The 22,667-nt window shown below is 36.7% G+C and overlaps 1 protein-coding gene across 3 annotated transcripts in view; it reads left to right on the top strand.

The window, feature by feature from the left end:
- Nucleotides 1-22,617, top strand: part of STX18 (syntaxin 18) — a 57,350-nt gene extending 34,733 nt beyond the window's left edge. Inside the window, exons 3-12 of one of the 3 annotated variants that reach the window (XM_064418665.1) lie at nt 3,402-3,545; nt 7,089-7,204; nt 8,379-8,456; nt 8,560-8,626; nt 12,004-12,119; nt 16,513-16,601; nt 19,675-19,733; nt 20,484-20,553; nt 21,148-21,228; nt 22,500-22,617. In XM_064418665.1, the coding sequence (XP_064274735.1) occupies nt 3,508-3,545; nt 7,089-7,204; nt 8,379-8,456; nt 8,560-8,626; nt 12,004-12,119; nt 16,513-16,601; nt 19,675-19,733; nt 20,484-20,553; nt 21,148-21,228; nt 22,500-22,595 (810 nt within the window). In that variant the 5' untranslated portion in view covers nt 3,402-3,507 and the 3' untranslated portion in view covers nt 22,596-22,617. The remainder of the gene's footprint in view (nt 1-3,401; nt 3,546-7,088; nt 7,205-8,378; nt 8,457-8,559; nt 8,627-12,003; nt 12,120-16,512; nt 16,602-19,674; nt 19,734-20,483; nt 20,554-21,147; nt 21,229-22,499) is intronic. The other 2 variants (XM_064418666.1, XM_064418664.1) reach the window with 2 other exon arrangements.
- The last annotated feature ends 50 nt before the right edge of the window (nt 22,618-22,667 follow it).

Genomic DNA, 22,667 nt, shown 5'->3' with positions numbered 1-22,667 from the left:
GTAAAAGTGAGAAAACTCATGAATTGAGATAAAGGCAGTTTACTAGTGAAAGAAAAAGCCACACACCCAAGCAAAGCAAGGAATTTATTCTCCATGGGCAGGCAAGTGTTCAGCCACCCCCAGGGCTCCATCACAAGTATCAGTGTCTTGGGAAGACAAATGCCATCACTCCAAATGTCTGCCCTGCCTTTCCTCTTTTCTTTCCCCAGCTGTATGTGCTGAGCATGAAGCCATATGATCTGGAATATCCCTGTGGGCAGTTGGGGTCAGCTGTCCTGGCTGTGTCCCCTCCCAGTTCCTTGTGCACCCCCAGCATCCTCACTGGTGGGGTGGGATGCAGAGCAGGAAAGGCCTTGGCTCTGTTTAAAGCACTGCCCAGCAATAACAAAAACATCCCTGAGGTATCAGCACTGTTTCCATCACAAATCCAAAACACAAACCCTGTACTTGCTGCTGGGAAGAAAATTCATTCTATCCCAAGCACAACCAGTGCACACAAGCTGATCACTCTTCCTGGAAAGGAGGAGGCAGGGACTCTTGAGTTCTGAAGCTGTTAACAAGATGTGGGCACTTTTTCATATTTCTTACTAAGAAATAACTCCTTTCAGATGAGGTCCCATTTTTCATATATTGACTGCTCTACATTCTGTGTTGTTCCTCTCAGTCCATTTGCTATAATGCTTTCCTACACTGCTTTTTACACTGTGCTAGGAGAGATCCCATCTTCAGTCTTTGGTAACTTGTCTGATGTCTCATCTGTGAACAACTTGTGCCTTTGCTTTTCATCACGAGCTCCTTCGTGTTTTTGATCACTGAACCACCAAGACAATATGTTTGTGTTCAGTATACTTCAAGGAACTAGCTGTACTGCCCTAACACCTGGAAATTTCAAATGATCCTCTTGGGATTCCTTCACAGCCTTCAGTTTCTCTGAAGGATCTTTCAAGGTTTAGGCAATTAAAGGACAGTTATTATTCCTAGTGTTTTAATGAGACGCTGGAAAGGAATTGACAGAATTCTAGATTTTTTTTTCCACAGAACACCTTATACTTAGAAGAAAAATACTTGAGAGAAGAGCTTTCCATCTGGGATTATTAGACATCTAATTAATTGTGTTTTGCAACTGCAGAGATGCTTATGTAGTTGATCAGTGTAGTGTAGATGACTTCTGAATAGAAATGTCACTTTTTCCACCAGAAAGGCTGCATGGGTGGCTTTTGATGTATCTTCATTACATGCTTCTGTAGTCCTTCTGTGCAGTTAAGTGCTTGAACATTTGTTGTTAATTGCAAATAATACACCTGGAAAAATTATTAACAAATTGTCTTTCTGTCTTAAAAAATAATGTTAGTGCCCAGTAATTATGCCTCCTGCCCTGGCATTTATCTGTCTTAAGCATTTGTCTGTCTCAAGGCAGTAAATCAGTTACATCATTTGCCACTTAATAGAAAATCATTGAATGCTTACAACAGTGTTTTGTGGAGAGTGTTTCCTTGTATTTAACAATAAAAGAAGTAGCCATTAAAGGACTCTAAAAATAGTGTTTTACTGACTCTTGTACAATGCCAGGCTGCATTCTTTTCTTGGCTTAGTCATGTTTTTACAAAGAAGTAAGGCTTGCTTTGTTGTATTGAGGTGGTAAAACATGTAGTTGATCTGTAAATGCTTTTTTCCTGGAGGAGTATATTTCTCTATTCTCCAGGGTATTATTTTCAAATTATTTTTCTTCTTATTTTTTAATTGCACTAAATTCATATATCACATTTCAGAAATAGTAATTTTTCATTGTAGCACTCTGGAATATCCCAGCAATATTTTACAAAACTGAAGATGCTAATTCAGGTGTGCCTGTATTGCCTATTCTGCTAGCTGAGGTTTCCACACAGAATGAAAAAACCTATGTAAAAAATGTTGTGGAATGTTTTGTCATTTGAATCTAGGACCTCTTAGCTTGGATTTATGTCAGACAGCATTTGGATGGAAAAAGGTGGTAAATGAAAATGCATAAAACTAACTTAAGTAAGAAATCAAACAATTTTAAATATACTAGATGCCCAGAGGGAAGAATGTGACTGCTGTATTTGCAGCAAAGCTTATCCATACTCATATGGGCACTTAGCACATGGGTAGCATTTCTGTATGGATTTGCTAGGCAATATCTGCAGGTGGTAAGTTGGGCAAATCTCTACTGTTTTACAACTGATTTGTTTCTGCTTATTGCTTCTCTCTCTTTTGTAATACACTGTTGGAGAAAAATCAAATTTTTCTTCTCGATTTGTTACCTTTATTGGATTAGTAAGCAGAAGATATTTTATGTGCCAGCAGAATTACTAATTCCAAAAGCTAATGTAACATCGGCTTTGCTTCCCTGTGCTTTGCCAGCAAAATTGAATCACATAAATGTGAGGCTGAAAGGACCATGGCTGAAACATCCAAAAAAAGAATGACTAGTGTTCTGCTTGCTTTTAAATATTTCTTTCAGTGAAGATTTCACATTCTCATTCTGCTTTTTCCTGTTTCCATATCCATGTTACTAGGATAATGTGTCCCATTGTAATGATGACTTTTTATGCAACAGTATGTTGTTGTTGTGTTTGGTTTATGATCCAGTGTGATCCCAGATGAGTTTCTGAAGAACTGTTCCCTAATCAGTTGTTCCCCATTCTCTGTGGGTTCAGATAATTGTTCTTGATGCAGCAAAGAGCTTCTGACTATTCCTTATTCAAATTCTTCGTGCCATTTCTCCAGGCAATATTGTTTTGAATTGAAGTCTTGTTCTCTTGATACAGTTTTAATTTGTTTAACTTTATGCCTCTGAAAGTTTAGTAAGTATATATTCCAATCTGTTGAGTTATTAATGAAAGTATTAAATGGCATCAGATTCAGGACAAAATCCTGCGAAACACAACTCGGTGTTTCCTTCTGTTTTGGTGTATAACTACCCCCAAGTTCAACTTTACAGTTTCACATTCATATGGTGTTTATTTCTTCTAACTCATCTGTGCTTCTAACTCTTTTATTCACTGGTGAGAATGTTATGTGAGATGATAACAAGAGCCACACCAATATATAGCAGTGATTGCTTTTCATCCATCCGTAAGACCTGTTACTGCATCTCAGCAGTACATTACACTGCTTATGATATACTACTGATACATCTTGGGTACTGGTAGTCTTTTTGTTCTTTCCCAGGTGCTTAAATATTACTCATTTATTCCTGTACTTTTCTAGACTGAGTGGTCTGCAAGTCTTCTGCACTGTTTTGTCCCTTAAACCCTATTTTCAAAGATAGTTGCTGACCTTCATCTTTTTATCAATGTGTCATTTGCTAGTTATTCTCTCCTAGTTCTTGGCAGTGAGGATTCATCTTGTCATGTGATGCATTTCCCATTCTATTCCAGGGCTGGGTCTCCTGTCTCTGCACACTGTTTGAATGTGCACACGCCCTGGGCTTTTTTGGAAGTTGGTTAGTTCCGTTCCAGAGCACAGCTTTGTCACACAGATAGGATGGATATGCACTTCACCAGGAGCCACTGCACCTTCAGGTACACTTGTGCTGTGACGTGGTTCATGTAGCTTTCTCTCTCACACAGTTCACTCAGCAGCCTGTTCACTAATACATTATCTGACACTTGCTATTGCTGATGATAATATCAGCAAAGAATTATATCTTTTAAAAATGACAGAGGTATTAAATTTGGCCCAGATGATTTAGAAGCAGTAAGCTAACAGGAATAATAACTGCAGCATTCAAGTGACATTCATGATGAAAGTTAGTGCAAAAAAACCCCAAAACAAAGCAATAAACATCTAGAATTAATTTGTACTCTGCATATAATTTTATTTCTCTGTTGAGTAACAAGCCAAGACTACATTCTTAAGTGTTTCTTATAGTAATGTTAGCAGAGCAATCTCTTGTTATCACTGACATCCCTTCCCAGTTGTGTCTCATCCTGCACTTGATCCTTTTCTGAGTGTGTCCCTGCATGCTGTGTTCCTTTAGAGTTATCGATAGAAATCAGAACTAATTTGCACTTTGTATTCTGATCTTTCTGTTTGAGCTCAGCAAAGCTCAGTTATCTCTTACTGAATTGCCTACTCTTCCTTTTCATCAAGGGCAGAATGGCAAATTATAATGTAATTTCTGTATGAAAACTACTAGTTCATCTGAATTCTTTCCTTTGCTTTTTTAAGTTTGCATTTTCTCTGCGAATTGACCTACTCATTTTTCTAGACTGATGAAATCTGCCTACTTGATGGTCACTGTCTTTCTTGTACTCTTCACACACTGTTAAAAAATCACAAATAAACCGAGTTGCCTTCTAGCCTACGTTTCTTATGACATTTTCTCATATTGGCAAGGATGAAGATCCAGAGGAACTTCTTTTCCTCCTTTCTCCATTCATTTTCTGTGCACATCTTGCTAATTATTCTGTTTGCTTCTAAAAAACCTGACTTCTTGGCCCTTCTTGATTTAGTGATGGAAGAGTCCACTGCTGTGATACTGCCAGTGCCCTTCTGAGCATGCATTTGTATCTCTGACCTACAAGACACAGCTGGATTTTTTTCTATTTTGTTGTTTGATGTTTTTATGGGGTTTTGGTTTTCTTTGGCCTGTTTTATTTTAATGAGCGGTTCCTCTTGTGGCAGAGGATGGTGATTAAATGGATTTTCAGTATAATCTCTGTGTGCAGATTTACTGGGGAGTGCAGCAGGGACTGCAGTACCCTGTTAGTACTAGTGGATGCCATATGTGTTCTGACTTAATGGGATGTGATTGTATGACTCCATTCTTGCCTTCCCAAGGAGGTTGTGTTTCAGGTATCCTGCTCTCTGAGTGGCTTGACCAGCTCATGTTCAAAAGCACTGCTACCAGACACTATGTAAGCTGTAAGCAGTTATAATAGGAAAAGTATTCTGTTTCTTGTTTACTGGATTAAGCTGCATTATTCTAGCTTTGAAGCTGTGAAACTACTATTTAAGAACTTAATCTACCCTGGTTTTCTATCAGCAACTAGGAAAAGTAACTTAACAACTTCCCAAAGTTAAAAAGCTGTTGCAATTATCCTCAGTGTATCACTGCACTACCACTAGTTAAACTGTTAGTAAAAAATGAAGTGTGCCTGAGGCAAGTTGTTTCTTATTTATTTCTAAGTCTGATTTAAAAGAAAATTCTGGTTTGCATTTTGTAATCTTAATTTTACTCTCTTATGTTAAAAAGTGCATGAAAAGTGTAGAATTCTGCAAACACTCCAAAGCTGGGAGGGGTACAAAAAGCTAGACATATAAACACAGAAACTTTGTATCCTGTTCAACAGCAGACCAGCCAGAATTTATTATTGTAATCTGAAATAGAAGAGTGGAGTTTTTTCACCAAGGAGCTGTCATACAGCTGTTACTCCACCCTTATTTCCCACCTAAATCTGTGTGCCCAAAAATGCTCAAGTAACTCTCTAGGCTGAGCTCACTGAATGATATTATGAATTATGCCATACCAGAGTCATAATAGCCCCTTCAGTCTTGGCCTGTGTGGAGATGCATATAGGAATGGATTTCCTGGCTTTACACGTGCTTAGAATTATAAATGGAAACAGCACTAAGGAATAATTTTATGACATTTAGAATAGTTTTAAACAGGGGCAGGGAAAAAAGCCCTGATATTTAGATGTCAAATACATGGCAGTTTTGGAAACAAACACGTAAAATATAGAATATTACTTCTAATTACTTTGTCTTACTGTTTGCTTACCCATCTGTGCTTGTGTACTAGCTGACCAATAAGAAGAAACTAATTTTCAAGATGAACCGTGTGCTGATTTTTTATGTACAACCAGTAATGTGGGATGGGAATGAGGAGATTTTGGTATAATACTTGAAGGGTATTATAGAGTATTATTATTTAGAGTATACTTAAAGCTTTGTGGAGGAGATCTGGACCCATACATGCAGTGCATTGATGATGCAGGAGGGAACTGCTGGGTTTGTATGGGATGAATTGGTGAGACAGGGTTGTGGGAACTGTGGGCTTTCCTGGGGCTGGGATTGCAGCAGACATTGAGGAGCTTTGCCATTATTACAGTGATGTGTGTAAGAGATCTCTAAGGATATCAGGCTAAATATTGAATATCTTCCCTTTTTACTTGTATTACTGCAGTAATGTAGTTGCATTACACATGAGGAAATTTTCACATATTAAAAAAATAATTTCAAATATAGGTATGAGTTAAGGTTTTCTTTCCTTTTTAAAGAGCAGATATAATAGGCTGTGATCACTACATCACCAGGAAACACAAGATGAACTTTTTTTTGCTGTAGCAGAGTTTTATCCTGTCACCCATGGCTGTGGAAACACTACTAAATACCTTCTATAGTATGCCTTTCTGCTGGTTACCTACAGTGAGTTAATATTTTAAGGACAGGCCTCCAATTTTATTCATTTAGCAACAAGAAGATTTATTAATAGCATTAGAAAATACTAAATGCATAATGTATAATGTAAAATTGAAATAAACAATGGGAACAGGTTTTAATAAATACTGCAATTGATTTGATATTATAATTGTGCATTATTTTCCAGTATTCTTCCTCTAGTTTGAATTCACAATTTCACAGTACAGCTACTTTAAAAATGAAGCACTGTATTTAGGATAATGAAAATTCCTTTTTTTTCTTTCACTTCTTTCACTGTTTGAGCTATTCCTTTACTTGAATTGGTTTTGTGTTTTTAGGACACTTTATTGGAGTAAGTACCAAGGGCAATGATATATTTTCTAGCTGTATTTTCTCCTTATCTGCTCTGTGTTTGGTTATGTACTAGATAATAGGAGATACTGCTTTTTCTACATAATTTACTAGTAAAAGTGTTCTCTAAAAAAACCTCCCAACTTTATAGGAGTGGCATTTTTATCAGTGGTAGTTACTGATACATACTTTCTACTTCTTTAAAATACTTATTATTATTTTCCTGTGACAACCTGTGTTGCAGAAAAGTTCTCACACAGATGGTAGGTTGCAAGAAGCTCTGAGGTGTGTACTTGTGGATTTTATGTTGGGGATTTTTTAAGTGACAAGTTTGTCTTGTTTCTCAGCCATATTATGTCTGAGTATGGGAGGATGACGGATACGGAGCGTGACCAGATAGATCAAGATGCCCAGGTGTTTATGAGAACGTGTGCTGATGCCATTCATCAGCTCAGAACAGAAGGTAAATTAAGCAACTCCTACATGTTTTTTTTTTAGTTAGTGATAAAGGCTAAGGTAATGCTGATTGTTGGTGAATAATGGTGAATCTTAAATTCTTTAGGAAAAAGATAGGGGAAGTGTCGTTGCCTTTTTGTTTGCATTGGTGTAATCCCATTGGCTGATTGGTACTGTAATTCCATTTTCTTTAATGATAGTGGAAAAAGAAGCCACAGCTTAGAATTTTATTTATGTGTTCAAATACACCGGTATTTGAACTTCAAAATTTGAGTGATACCATAGAAACACTCAAGGTTAGCAAGTGTAAAAAAGAGTCTTAAACATTTGCTACTTGAGTAGTAATTCAGCATTGTTTAGAGGCCTAAACCAAAGCTCTCTAAAAGTGATGGTTGTCTTTTATTAGCTTATCTACCTGTAAGGTATTACAGGTATAGTACTTCCAAGTTTGACATAGTTAAATAACTTTAACAGAGTCCTGGTAAATTTAAAAGTGTTTTTGACAACTTGAATATGGCATCATACCTTTACTACACTATCTTGTGAAAGTCGTAGAGAGAGAATTTCTGTGTTGCCATTTTCAAGTTGACTTGCTGCATCTCTGTATTTTATTGATACACAAAAGATTTTCATCAGCTTTAAAATGCCATCTAAACATAGTTTTAGCATTTAGCATTCAGAATCATTGAATATCGGTCATGCATGGGAACTGCATAGCATAAAAAAGAAAAATATCTGTATATGTGAATTAAAATTATTTGACACAGTAAATCCCAAAAATTTCCACACAGTCTGTACACCAGAAAATTTGAGCAAGTTCAATAATTTGAGCAAGTTAAACCTCTAGATTTATTCTGCTGTTCTTAGCTAGATGTCACTTATTCCTGTTTAGAGTTTATTCGACATACTAGAACTCTGTGGCATATATAAAAATACTACGGGACACTAGTTATTTTCACTTTTTGGTTCATTGTAATGACTTTCAGTTTTAGAGAATCTATATTTAAATATAGCCTTGTTTAAAAGAAATACTAATATATAACATATATAAAATGTGACTAGGCTTTTGAATATAACTTGCATATCAAGTGAAAGTGCAAAATGTTACGGAATTCAATAAAAAGTTTTAGTTTATTTGTTTTGTTTTAAAAAGATTTTTTTTTTTTTTTTTTGTATTTCAGCACACAAGGGTGTCCAGTCTGCTCAGGTGAAGGAGCACAGAACAGCTGTCTTGGACTTCATTGAAGATTACTTAAAAAGTACTTAGTATTTACTGAATAGTTACAAATGGATGATTGCATTCTCCAAGAAAGGAATCTTGCTCTTTTAACCTGAAATTTTGTTTGATGCTCTCTTGAACAGGAGTGTGCAAGCTGTATTCTGAACAAAGAGCCATCCGAGTTAAGCGAGTGATAGATAAGAAGAGACTGTGAGTAATGTCAAAAAATAGTTTAACTGTGCCTTTCACTTGTAGGACATGCAACAAAACCATTGTTCATGTTTAGATTCTAAGGAGATGGTTTTAATGGAAATTTGTGGTTGGATGAGTAACCTCTGTAGTCAACAGGTGCAATCCAGGGCTCTTTACACTTCAGACTTGTGAAGTCAAGTCTGAAAGTGGCAGAGTGGCATTATAGAGTTGTAGTTCTCATTTAGGTAAAGGATAAGAGCACCAAATCAGTAAAATGCGAGTTAATAATCCTATTTGACTTCCACAAATTCACTGATTTTTTTTTTTTTTTTTTGTTTTTTGCTTTTATTTAAAGGTTCTATCTTTCTGCTAAACAAGTGAATTTGTTGTTAATTAATAGTACTTGAGATGGCAGGGGTTCGTGGCAAGCAGAAACATAAAAAAAATAAAAAACTGGAATGTAACTTCTGAACTGAAAACAAGAGCTTCCACTTCCTATAGTGGCTTTTGTTAAGGCTGCTAAAGTAGAGCTGAACATGTCTAGGAGACATTAAAGGTGATTGCTTGCTGCCTTTTTGGTCTGGTGGGATTTTTTTTAGTCAAGTTTCAAGCCCTGTACTTCTTCACTTTCTTCTTGTGCATACTCCTAGTTGTGAGAATGATAGGGAACATGAGCAGGTTTGCAATTTATTTAATACCTGAGAAGCTTTCCATGTCTTCTCACTCTGCATTATTTGAATGGTAACCTCAAGGTCCGTTATCCTTATTTTAATCAAAAAATATATAGTTCTAGAATGTGCACATAAATAAATTCTTGAGTGTTTTTCCAAGACTTGTTGCTGGTTTATGAGTTTGGTGTTTAGGTTGTTCAGCTACAGTTACATTGAACTCAGAGAGATGTTTTCAAAAGTTCATAAGTATATTTTATTCAGAATTATTCAGCCTGATTAAGCACAATTAGATTCTCTCAAATATATTCTCGTGAGCCATAAATAGTAGTACATGTGGAGGATCAGACTAAAAGCAAGAAAAGAAAATACCCCAAACCACTTTTGAAATTTGGTTAGAAGTAATGAGAGAAAAGTAAAGCACTGGTGTTTTTGTAGCTCCCAGAACTTTTCAAAAAAAAAAGCCATGCAGAAACAAACTGTGTGATATTTTTAATATGTGAAAATACAGAATCCTATCAGTATTCTTCATGTGAAAGAGCTTCAAAGAAAGAGAGCATTGTTCCTACAGTCGAAGCAGTAGCTAATGAATATCACCTCATCTCTTAGTACTCTTACAGTACTCTTTCCATGTGAAATCCCAGGTTCAGGATTTCTCAGATGAATAAAGAGAGAAAAAACCTTAGTTTGATGCATTATTTCAGCAGTTAGAGTACCACTTAACTAAAGAGCAGTTAGCATTAAGAATTAACCCAAAATATACTTTATTTTTATTGAAAGGTCCCTCTATGCTGCTTTTTATTGATGCAAGAACTAGGAAACAGATGTTGACCAAGTGTAGTTTGTATGCATTGCAGATGTGATGTAATGGCTAAGTTGTCATTTAAATTAAAATTCAATTCAAATAATCACAGGGCATAACCCAATCTTTATTATGACTTAAAGAAAAATAGTATAATTGATTTGTAACTTCCCTGAGGAACTCAGTAGGTGCTTTATGTGATAAGAATATGTACCCTCTTTTAAAAGAAGTAGGCATCCTTTAAACAGTGCATCCCAGACACTTTGTTCATTTTAAATTGAAAGTTTCCTGTATTCCTATACCGTGCATAATAAGGACCACAAACAATAAAGGAATATGTTTCTCTAGAAATAAATTAATCCTAGTGCAGCTCTTCTTTCCTGCAGTTTAGTCAATTTAAAATACGTGCATATCAGACAATACTGAAAAGTTTGCCATAGAAATGCATTTCACCATGTTTCCTTCTATATTGATAACTATCCTAAGCTCTCCAACAAATTGCCTGAGTGTTATAATTTTCTTACAGAGGTTGCCTTTATGTATTCACTCACATATTTTGATTTAAAAGTTCTGCTGGTTTGGACTAGTTTCATAGAAAGAAAAGATGAGAAATAGAAACACAAGCATTTCTTTATAGAAAGATACTTGGTTGTGATTTTCCATTTTAATGCTTATTAGTATTCAATATTATATTTAATTTCAGTTTGAAACTTCTTTTTCCATTAGAAGATTTTGTGAATTATGTGTGCAGTTATTCAAATCAAGCTGATATTTTTATTACCTGGGGAATTGGTGTTTTACTAGTGTTAAAACTGTTCTTTGAAATGCACAGATATGTAGATAATTTTTTTTCTTATCATTAGGCAAATTTGAGAGGGAGGAGATGAGAGAAGAATTCTTCTCTGTAAATTTACCAAAAGCCCAGTACTTGCAGAGGTTTTATCACCAAAAAAGGTTCTCTGCTACTGTTAAATAGCAATCACTTGGTGATGACAATTGCATTATATTCTGGTTTTCACAGAATTTTCTAATTATGGGTAAGAATTTAGACACAATGCAAAGAAGGAACACAAAAAGCAACACCTTCTGTTAGGCACAGGAGAGAATTGCATATCATAATGAGATTAACTGTTGATTATATTTGAGAGGGTAGGAAGTGATAAAGGGTAGGGTGGAATCACCTGGCACAGCAGGTGGTTCCACCCATTGGTTTTTGGTTCTTTACCTTCTCCAACAGCATTACTAAACATTTAACTGCTTGCTATGTAGCAGTTTCAGAATTCATTGTAGATAACAATAAACCACAGAAATGTACTGGAAAAAATACATCACCACTAATTTTTGATGCCACGCTGAAACATACTTGGCAAGTACTTAATATATTATCACTGAATAAGCTTCTCATGTTTTGCATTACCTTTGTATTAAAATTACCTAATAGAGACTTAGAAGCAGTATAAGAAAGCTAATTATATTGTATATCCTTTATGATAATTGAAAATATAAAGTAAAATTGACACTGTTATTTGAAAAAATAAAGAAGTAGTGCTTGGCCATTGCTACTAAAAATTTTTCATATGACCTAAATGTTGACTTAAAAAAAAAATTATTACACTGGATTTTTGAAAGCAAATTTAATAAAATGTCAGTATTTTTATGCTGTAGCCTTCAATATTCTCAACTCTGAGCCTGTGGTGCATTTTGTCCAGGAATACTATTAATGCTTTCTTTGCCTTTGGAGCAATATTTCAGTGACAGTTGCTAAGTACATTTTGTATCTTCACTGGAAAATCTTTAATTTGAAGTTTACAAGAGTTAAAGTATTGAAAGTAATCTGTGTAAACTTTAATAATCTGTGTTTTTTCTCATTTTAGAAAAATACATCTGTGTAGTATTAGTTAAATCATTAGTTCTTGTACTTCTAGGTCCAAACTTGAACCTGAGCAGAGCAATGTGTCCAAATCACCTCTTTCCACTGAAAAATCTTCACAGAGTCGTTTAGAGGATTCTGAAGAAAAGGTTTCTGCTGAGGAAAGCAAAGGTAGGAATAAAATATAGTTACATTTTCTTTTTTCTGGCAAGACCTGTCCAGTTGATAGTGCTTCCTTCACTTCAGAAGGGCCAATTGCTATGACTGGCATGTTTTCCATTTTCCTCTTGCTTGAGCTGATCAGGCTTCTGTGAAGCATACTGTGAGACTGAGGAAGAAAAATCTTAAACTTTTTTTGACATGCCAGCTAAAGAAGTCATATGCTTCATCCTCTTAATAACCTCTTTATGTACTCTTTCCTTTTCATTTATTTTAATCAATATCATATCTTCTGAAATTTGTCTGATTTTTCCATATTCGTTTCACTGAATGCAAGGAATTAGAAAGTAGGTCAACGACTCTCTTGGAACATTCTGTAGATTTTAAGCACAGAGACTTTGAGTTGGAGACTCCTACAGCAGGAACTCAAAGGTGGAACATGCTCACACAGAGGAGGTTATTGGCTGGTCAGATCCAGTAGTTTTGGGGCTTTCTTCTTGGCAGCATTGAGTTGCCCTGCTGGGAGAATTTCATCTCATCTTTCACGGGGCAGGAGATAGCCAGAAGTCCAAAGCAGTATCTCTGACCTTGGGGTTATTTCAGATGATGCAGATCTTGATGGGATTTGTGAGCATTGGTTCTCTTTCCTGGTTGCCTGCTTCTCAGTCTGAGGGATAGAAGCCATTTCAACTCTCTTAGCCATTTCAGCCTGTCCTGGGATGTGGATGCTGGCTGAGCTTTGAAGCTAAGTGCCTTTTGGAGTGCTACCACTGTGCAGGTAATATCAGGTTTCATACCTAAAGAGAAATCTTGTTTCTGTGATTCTGAAATTGCTTTCCCTGGCTTGAGGTTTCCCAGTCTTTGTCTAAAGGAGACCAAGGTACCCTGTGATTTAGAGCAGGATTTTTTTTTGCCTTTGAATTACATTACATTATGATAATACTTTGTCAGGATAGAAAAAATGCAATGGTTGGTCATATTATTCTGATAAACAGTTGTTGTTTCTTTAGTGATTTTGTGAAGAGTAAAGTTCCTCTGTTAGGTGACTCCAGGGCCATACAGAAGGTGGATTCATGGGAAGTGGGTGCTTCACTTCTGGATGAAGTCTCTTAACACTGAACTACCTCACAATATGTGAACAACTTCATTTTCTGATAATGGCTTTGCTTATCTTCCTAACCAGTTTGTACTTCTGCAGCCCTATCAGTGTGCCTTTTTTCCCCTCTAACACTGAATTTATTGTAAGAGGTACAGGTTTTGATGATGTGCCGTTTCTAGTGCTTACCTTTTTATAGTGTGTCATAAGTGATGCAGCACACAGGCACACAGATGAGTTTCACCTTAACCTGTTATCAGTGTTTTGCAGCTGTGAGCTGGTGCCACTGGTGGAGCAGCAGCATAGTAGCATCTTCATTGCTCTGTGCTCTTTCCTGGTTACCAAATGTCCCTGCATTCTCCCACCACTTAGCGTCATTATAATTTTTAGTTCCAAAAATCTGTGCCACGCCATGGAAAATACTGTTCCTTGGTTGCCTTGGACACAGCAGACCACTGCAGTAAATAGAAATGCAACTATTTTATTGCACATTAATTTTGATTACTCCAGTTCTCATTCTCATGAGTTTTTCGTTAATTTTTATGAGAAAGTAGGGGTCCTGCCACACAAGTGGTGCTGCTGCAGTACTTATGAGGGGTTGCTGACTAGACTTTGAGAAAACTATGGAACTTGTATATCAAAATAAATCTGTCTGGAACAGTATGCAAATGCACACAGCCTGTGATTCCTCACATAAGGGTAAGTGCTGGTTGCTGCTGCTTGTAGGAATCAGCCTTGTGACTTTGCTGGTAGGTGGCTGTCAAAGTGTGAAAATAACATGAACAAGATGACTAGGAAAGAAGATGTTCAGTTTAAATCTTACAAGTAACTTTTCCAATTTTTAGGAAGCCAGAGAAATGCTTGCATTTTGAAATCAGCTCTTTCATCTTCAGGATGTTGGGGGTTTAGAGAATGGTGATAATTTGCTTTCATGAATTAGCCATCAGCAGCATGCCTGGGTCCCTTGGGTTAAATCTCATCTGTAAAGATATTTTTGAGAGCAGCTTGTGGTTCTGTCCTTTGTTTGAACACTATGATGAACAGCTGAATGTGCTACTTAATGTGCTGAAGCACAACTTGGTTTTTTCTGGTTTTTTGGCAGAAACCAAAGCAAAATGTGATTACCTTTGTTTTGAGGCAAAGCACCTGTTTACATTAGAATTATAGTGGACATGCCTCATTGTAGGAAAATAGTCTCTCTAGAGAGTGCTTTTATATACTGGCAGTATTTATTTGCATATTACAAATTTGACATTTAGTTCATGGAAATAAATGTAAATAATGAGTAGCTTTTGAACTGGTCCACAAGCTTTGCAGCTGTCTCCTTTCAGCATGGAAAAAGGTTCAGAGGATTTGATGATTTTATATCTCTGTCACGAGTTAACTACTTCTCTTTCTGAAATAAAAATGTAGTTTGGCTTTTGCTGGCTGAATTGCAGAAAAGCATTAATATCAGCTCCATGAAAGCTGCAGAAAGCCCAAAACATACCACAGTGACAGGAGGGACCCTGGGGAGATAAGTGTTTCTTGCTTACCTCTTACCATAAGTGTATTTGCTTATTAGCCATCACATTGGATACAGGTGCTGTTTTTTAACAGTGCTGGCAGAGCCTGAAACTAATTGATTCCTCTGGGTTTTCTCTTTTGTTTTCTCCATAAACTAATTATCTTATTTTGTTTGAATACAGTAGATAATTTATTTTAATTTTGATATAATGTAAATGCATTGATTACCTAAACAAGTAAGTTTTGTGATTCTGTGAAATAGCTTTGAAATACTGATAATACCCCCATGGAAAAGAATAGCTGGATGCTTTCTAAACAATCTTTGAAGAGATTCTCGGGTTTATATTTCACTACTATAAGAAAGAACTGATCTATTTTTTGGTTTGGGATTGTTTTTAAAATAAATTTATTATATTCCTAATCTGCATCCCTCATTTGTAACATTGTCATTGTTTATGCATCCTGGTTAGGTTGTTGGGAGGCCAGAAAAAAAGTTTATAAAGGAGACATACACAATGCTCTTTTACAATATTGATGGTTTCAAGAGTTTGCACAAATACTATCATGGAGGATAAAAGGGAAAATTTCTCCTTGTATTTCTTTTCATATATGTGTTTATAAATAAGACTGTTCCTTTCAGAGGCTTCCCAAGACAAGTCAGTCTCTGAATTATGATGCATTAGTGCTGCTTAAGCAATTCAAAAAAATTATGTCTAGGAAGTTATAGCAAAGCAAATTAAAATACACATAAATGCTTAAAAGATTGACTGGAATGGATAGGAAGTCTGAAATGTATGAAAAATGAAAAACTAAATCTGCCTGTGTTTTTATTTGCAACCTGCATCTGATACCTCAAAGCAGGTTGAGGGTTGATTCATTGTGGGGTGGTACAGATCTCTCTTGGGTTTTGTAAGATTGTTACAGCCTGTGGGGAGAAGAGAGGCTCTCTCTCAAGGCTGCAGTCTTACAAGGTTTTTAAACATTCATGCTACAACAGCTTCAGAAACAGTAGATTCCTGTAGCACAGTTTATTTTCTCTCTTCTAACTTCTTCCTCTATAACCAGAAGTATATAATTAAGCCTAAAATTAAATCTTCCAGAAGGGAGTATCCCAGAAATAGCCCTTCAGGATCTTTTATGCCAGACTTATACAAAGATTTATGCAGATGAATATCTTTAATCAAAGGGAAAATACTACTGAAATGAATGAAGCAGCTTTGATGTGTTACAGTTAATTTGTGGGGTTGGAGCTGATTCCTGTTATGTGCTGGAAGACACCCCTTGCACAGTGTGGTGTGGGGTTTGCACTGTAATAGGAAGTTTAAACAGCATGACAAAATGAAGTTCATCTGTGAGTTTTGCTCAAAACATCTTTGAGGTTCTGTCTTTAGTTTCTGAAAGGGGGAGCTGGTGGTTCTCTCAAATCTTACTGGAAGATAGTACTTTGCATATAGGCTGTCATTTTGAAAATTGTGTGGTTTTATCTCTTAAAAGACAACTGCTACAGTATTTGTGCCCTAAAAGCTCTTAGTGCATGATGAGTTGTTTTACATCCTTCTTGGTCAGTGTGTTAATGGAACTCCCTTTAGTTCACAAAATTAAACCTACTTTAAGACTTTTGGCCCTGTTCAGAAATTAAAGGTTATTGATGTAATTTTGTGCTGTAAATACAGGGGGAGTCTCAGTAACTGACAAAGGAGATACAACAATTTCATGATCAGTCTAACATGGGTGAAAAATTATTTTTACTATTCAGTGCCCTGTGCTATTCAGTGTCTCAAGTGTTTGGTGGCTCTTTTACAGACAGGAATCTGCCTGATGCCCAAAGTAACCTTGGATTATGGGGGGATGGCAGAGGTGAAGATGAGCTGTCACCTGAAGAAATACAAATGGTATGTTTATCCTGTGACTAATTGTCCATTTTATTATATTTTCTGTTGTATTCACATGTGGTAAAAAAAATTACCTAAATTAACTTTTAACATTTTATGCAGAATAATGCTGTAAAAAGATAGACCTTTTGCTTGTGACTTCCTGGTTCTTCTGGTAGTAGCTAATATTTGAAAATGCTACAAAACATTTACATGGAGACATGAAATTAATAAAAAACTACCTTTCAACAGTCAAAATTAAAATTGTTTTCTACCATAACAATCACAAATGACTTTGTTTAGTCAGTAAACAATAGAAGTCAAGGCAACATCAGAAGAATCATTATGAAACTTCTGAAAGAATAAATTGTTTGCCCTTTTTTTCTTGGATAGTTTCTACAACATAAATAGTTGTTCTATTTAACTATTACTGTGAAGTTATACTTAATTTTATTTCTTCTAACTTTTTTATTATCAAAATAAGATTGGTTTCCTAGAAAGAATAGCGACGAGGTGTCTGTCAGAACAGAATTTCATTAATTTTAACATTTTTGCATTTCTCTGCTATCAGCATGTTTATAGATTGATGCAATTCTGCTTACATTTGAATACAAAATTTCTGACATAGGTATGATTGCTGACAACCTGTCAGATTTTTTGATATTCCTAAAATTTATCATTTTAAACATAGCTCAAAATTCTTAAAAAACCTCTCCACATTAGCACACACTGTCTATAAAGAAGGAAAAACTGATTTCAGTCAGTAACTGTGCAGATATCAGAACAATGAGCTTTATAGGGCAGAGGGGTGCAGCAGTATGACTTTGTGAAGCTTCCTTGGCAGTGATTCGAGGTGTTCCCAGACACAGTGCACATCATTCTTCCAGTCAGAGATGACTACATTGCACACAATTATGGTATGTTCTTCAGAGGCTGCTCTGTTTGCTCTCATTTTGTTCTTGAGTGCCAGTCTTAAAATCTAGAGCCTTAATCCTGCTTTCTGTTTCCTTTTAAAAGATAATTCTTCACATATTTTCATTCTCCTTTCTTTAGGTACAATACTGTTAGGCCCCTTGCTGTCAGCTTCCAGTGAAACAAGGGAAATGAGAGTTGGGGATGATGGCTCTGACAGGGCCTTCTGACTGAAAGCCAGTGCAGGTTGTGTTTTGTAGGTCTGGGATCATAGGAGAAATCTCCTCTCTGAAAGGGTTTTTGAGCTTTGGAACAGACTGCCCAGGGAAGTGGTGGAGTCACCATCCCTGCTGGTGTTTAAAAGACATGTAGATGTGGCACCTAGGGACATGGTGTAGTGGTGGCCTTGGATTATCTTGATCTGTAAGATCTTTTCTGTCCTAAACAATTCTATGAAGAGGACAGCTTGCAATCTGTAAACTGCTGTGTTGGCTTTAAATTGGGATGGTTTGTGCCATATCATACTTAGCAAATCCTCAGTCATGGTTCCATGGTCCTTCATGTAGATAAAATAATGAATTAAAGACCTGTCATTGTTAAAGCACCAATTCCTATCACTGTTTTACCCTCAGGAGAGAGCTTGATGTTTTTCGAAATATTTGCAGGCCTATTGCATGATTTACACAATACATTTCAGTTTATAACTCTGAATACAGGTATATTCATGGTTTTTACAGTTATTGTGAGCAGATGTTTTGTGATTGCATTGAGTGGGAAAAATCCCTCTCATGTTTGGAGCCATGAAAATATCTACTTTTCTCTGACTTTATATTTTTTTTGGTTGATTGGTTTTGTCTTAAATTCAGGGACAGCACATCTAATGAATTCTCTTGTGAAATAACTAAAAGGAGTGGTGATTATTTCTTTTATGCCTTGGATTTTTTAGCCATATATTAAGCAGTCACTTTATGCCATACTTTGGTAACAGAATATTTCACTGTCATAAAAGAGGCTACTTCAATAAGCCATAAATCACTGAGCTGTACTGATTGCCAGAGTTTGGTTTTACGTTCCCATCATGTAAATCCCTTTGTGACGCACTGGTGTATGATCTGTTCAGTGCTCAAACCCTTTGTTCAATTGCCTGTTTTAGCAATATCTTAGAGCACTTGCACAGACAGCAGTTAGCAGCCATGATTTCAAGGTGCAAAGATCATTTAGAAGTTTAAAAGGCAATCTGTGCCAGTGGAAGGTTTTAAATACCAAAGGGAGTTTTTAGAGAATACTTTCTCAAGTGGATTTGTGCTATTTGTAAAGGATTAAAGTCATTCACTGTTTCTTTACTGAAAATTTGTCTTCTCAATTAGTTACTATCTGTTTTTAAGGCAGTAAAATAGGGGATTTTTAATGTTGAATATTTGTACAGATATCCTTACAGAAGCCAGAAAAAACAATTGTAGCATGGTGGCTCCACTTAGTCACTCAAGGACCAACTGGCAATGACAGCACTAAATCTCGTGGCTCTGTTTCATTGCTCAGTGCCTTGGCTTTGTTGTGAGGTGACTCCACCAGAACCAGACATACAGTAGTCCTGAATGCAAAGCAGTGCAGTGATGAAGCACAGCATCTGCTCTTGTGAAGTAAATATAAAATAAATATATTTTAGGTGATTGTATTTTCAAAAATGCTCTGCTCTGTAGGTGGTGTCACTACATACAGTGGTGTCAATGACACTTGAATGTATTGCAACACTGGTGTTATTTAATTTGACAAAACCATTGGATCTTTAGAGTGGAAATCAATGGAACTGTGCAGGATATTGCTTTCTGATCCCCTTCAGTTCATGGAGCTGGGCATCTTCCCTGAGACCTCTACCCCACAGTGAAGGTGGCAGTGCCCAGTAGCCTTCCTCTTAGACTCTGTGGAATCCTTTAACCCAGGAGAGAAGGCTGTTCTTTACCAGTGAGGTAGGCAGTGAGCCTCTAGTACAAAACCAAATCTGGATGTTTAAAGAAAGGCGGATGTTCAAAGAAATAAAAATTTTTTCTTTATGATAGAAATTGCTTGTGTCAGAAGACAGCCTTTCTCTGTGAGATACACTGTTACCCTGTCACTTCAGACTCACTTCTGGGAAGTTAAACTTACAAATTTTGAATGTCATTTCCTTCTCCCCTTTTTCCAGTTTGAACAGGAGAACCAGAGACTTGTCGGTGAAATGAACAATCTCTTTGATGAAGTCAGGTACACTTTTCTATCACTTGACAGACAGTGGCCCATGTCAGTCCCATGCCCCAGTCAGCCCCTGTGTGCAGGGCATTGGCTGCAGGACACCTTCCTGTTCTTGCTCCAGTGGTGTGGGAGGAGCTGGGAGAAATCCCCAGTGCCCAGGAATGGAACTGTGTGCTGTCCCACAGTGTAAAGAATGGTAGCACTGGTTACATTTGGAAGGCTTACATTCTCCCTTACCCAAGTTTAAAGTACTAAGTTTTCCATTTCTGTCCCATTGTCTGCTGGATATCCAGATAGCAGATGGGGAGGTGGCTTTGCTGACCCCATGCAGTGACAGGCAGTGGTGGTGGTGCCATTCACTCTCCCCAGCTGTGCAGAACACCCAAAGGGCTACGCAAGCTAGAAATTTACTTCTGGGTATCAGTGCTGTGCAAGGTGAACTGCCCGCACCAGAGCATCATATGAAAAGGGTGTGTCAAAATAACTGCTTAAGGCCCAGCATGGATGTTGTTATATGAAATGAAATAAGAGAGACAGGTGAAAAGTCCTGGCAGTGAAAGCTGCTCACTGAGCATTTCTGGGGGTGCCTTTCCCAGCACTTCACTGTGGACTGGCTGTCTTCCAACCAGGCACTGTCCAAGCCCCAGTCCCAGGCTATTCCTGCCTCACAGACAATTGCTCCTGAGCAGCCACTTACTGAATCTGCAGCAGCAAGACATGTTTGCACTAGTTTCTAATGGAGTATTTCTGTTCTTTGCCAAGACAAATTGAAGGAAAAGTGGTGGAAATCTCCAGATTACAAGAGATATTCACTGAGAAAGTCTTGCAACAGGTTAGTATAATTTAATACTACAGCCGCAAATACAACTTGAAGATTTTCTTGGGGACATTTTGGTCTTGATTGCCAACTTGTGAACATAAAATTAACGAATTTTCAATAAAAATGTAAAAGAAAATACTTTTGTTTTTCAAATTCAAAATCAAGATATTTACCGTTGTTACTTACTAGTATGTACCAGGAGTGGAAAATGAGAGATATGTGTTAGAATGATCCCTCTGCCTCAGAGCTGGTGTCCTGTTAAACATGTTATGTAACAGCATCCTTTCTGGAAATGTTGGCACCTCTTCCAAAAGAGCTGGGAAAAATCAGACAGATTACTTTTGACTCTAGATATGGGAGACTTCCTACTGGTTTTGGTGGTTTCCATTCAGGTTCTTAAAAGCACCAATAAAGAAATTACAGCTTTAATGTATTACTCTCTGCCGTTGCATCAATGAAACAAAGATGTTAGTAATACCAGATTTTATTTTACTTTTGAATTCTGCTTGTTCCCCAAGTCCTTGGAAGTGTTTTGTTTTGGTGTTTGTTTTTTTTTTTTTGGTAACATTTGTTGCTATTTCTCAATTTTATTTCTTTTTTAAACAGGAAACTGATATCGACAATATCCATCAATTAGTTGTGGGTGCAACAGAGAATATAAAAGAAGGCAATGAAGACATAAGAGAGGTAATATCTTGATGTTGTGTTTTAGACTCATTTCTCTTAACTTTCAGTTTTTTCCAGGTGTTGCTTTAAAACATCACATGGAAGGTCACCCATGGGACTGGTGCAGTGGGTGTTTAGTGTCAGGACAGGGATTTGGGAAAACTCTTCAAAGTAGCTGAGCTTCTCAATAGTTCACACTTGCTAAGCATGATCTGAATAGCTACACAGGACTGCAGAAATCTACTTGGCCTCAGCAGTTTTTAAACATGAAGGTCACCGGGCTTGCATTTAAGCACCTGTGAAGTTTTTTTTTAAAACAAAGAAGGGGGGGGCAGAAATTGCAGACTACCACTATAAGACAGTGTTGAAATGGTTGAAAGAGAATACTGCGTGTTAGCAGAAGAGACTTTGAACACCTCTTGCATGCTCCTAGTAAACAAACCTCTTCCACTTATTACTAAGTAGAAGGAAAATATGTTTTATTTTGGGAACTGAGATTTCAATAAAAATGGAGTTCCTAAATTAGGCTACTGAGTAAATGGCTCACTTCTTTCTCCTTCCTGAGAGCACACAGAAAAGGTGTCTGAAGGATGAGTTATCTGCTGCTCTGCTCTTCTGAAAAGTGCACCAAACATGGCAGGAACTGAAGCTATATTTTATTTCACTTTTCACATTTTTAGGTAGAACTAAGTTTCCTAAACCATCCTGAGAAACAGTTCTGAAAGATGGTAAAATAAACTTTGTTACTCACATTAATATTTGTATCATATAAAAAAAAAATTCCTTACGTAAATCTAAGAAACGAGAGCAAAAAAACAAGTCCCCTGCTGGTCTCAATTTTGGAAAGGAGTAGCCAACACTGGCTCTGAGACTGAAATAAGTGACTGAGTTACCTCCAGGGGTGTCAGGGATTTTGATTTTGTTTGTTTGTTGTTTGGTTTTGTTGTTTTTTTATTTGTTTCAAGTCAGATCTTTATTAGAAAGATGAAGGCCTGATTCCTTTTAATCAAGTAATTTCCCATTTGAAACTTAATTTTAACTTTGAAGCGTGTACTTTGTGATATAGCTCCTGGAGTTTGATTTGTGCAATGTTAAGATTTTGAGTGTGACTTCAGTGTGATGACTCTAAAGAGGTACCAGACAGTCTGACTTGTATTCACCTGAAGTTAAGGTCAAATTTTGTTGTTTCTCTTGTGGGAGGGACGGGTGATGCCACAAACAGGCATTCTGAGTTGCCACTGTTGAAATTGTATTTACTGGTAATGGTAACAGGGATAACCTTTTCCTCACAGGCCATCAAAAACAATGCTGGATTTAGAGTATGGATCCTCTTCTTCCTTGTGATGTGTTCATTTTCCTTGCTTTTCCTGGACTGGTATGATAATTAATTAAACATATATTGGCTCCATGCTCTGTTTGTAAATGTTCTGACTTTTTTTTAGTGGAGTGGGTATAACAGC

This window comes from Passer domesticus, chromosome 4, assembly GCF_036417665.1.
Source record: "Passer domesticus isolate bPasDom1 chromosome 4, bPasDom1.hap1, whole genome shotgun sequence".
Lineage (NCBI taxonomy): Eukaryota > Metazoa > Chordata > Aves > Passeriformes > Passeridae > Passer > Passer domesticus.
This window is presented reverse-complemented; position numbering and strand designations above follow the sequence as displayed.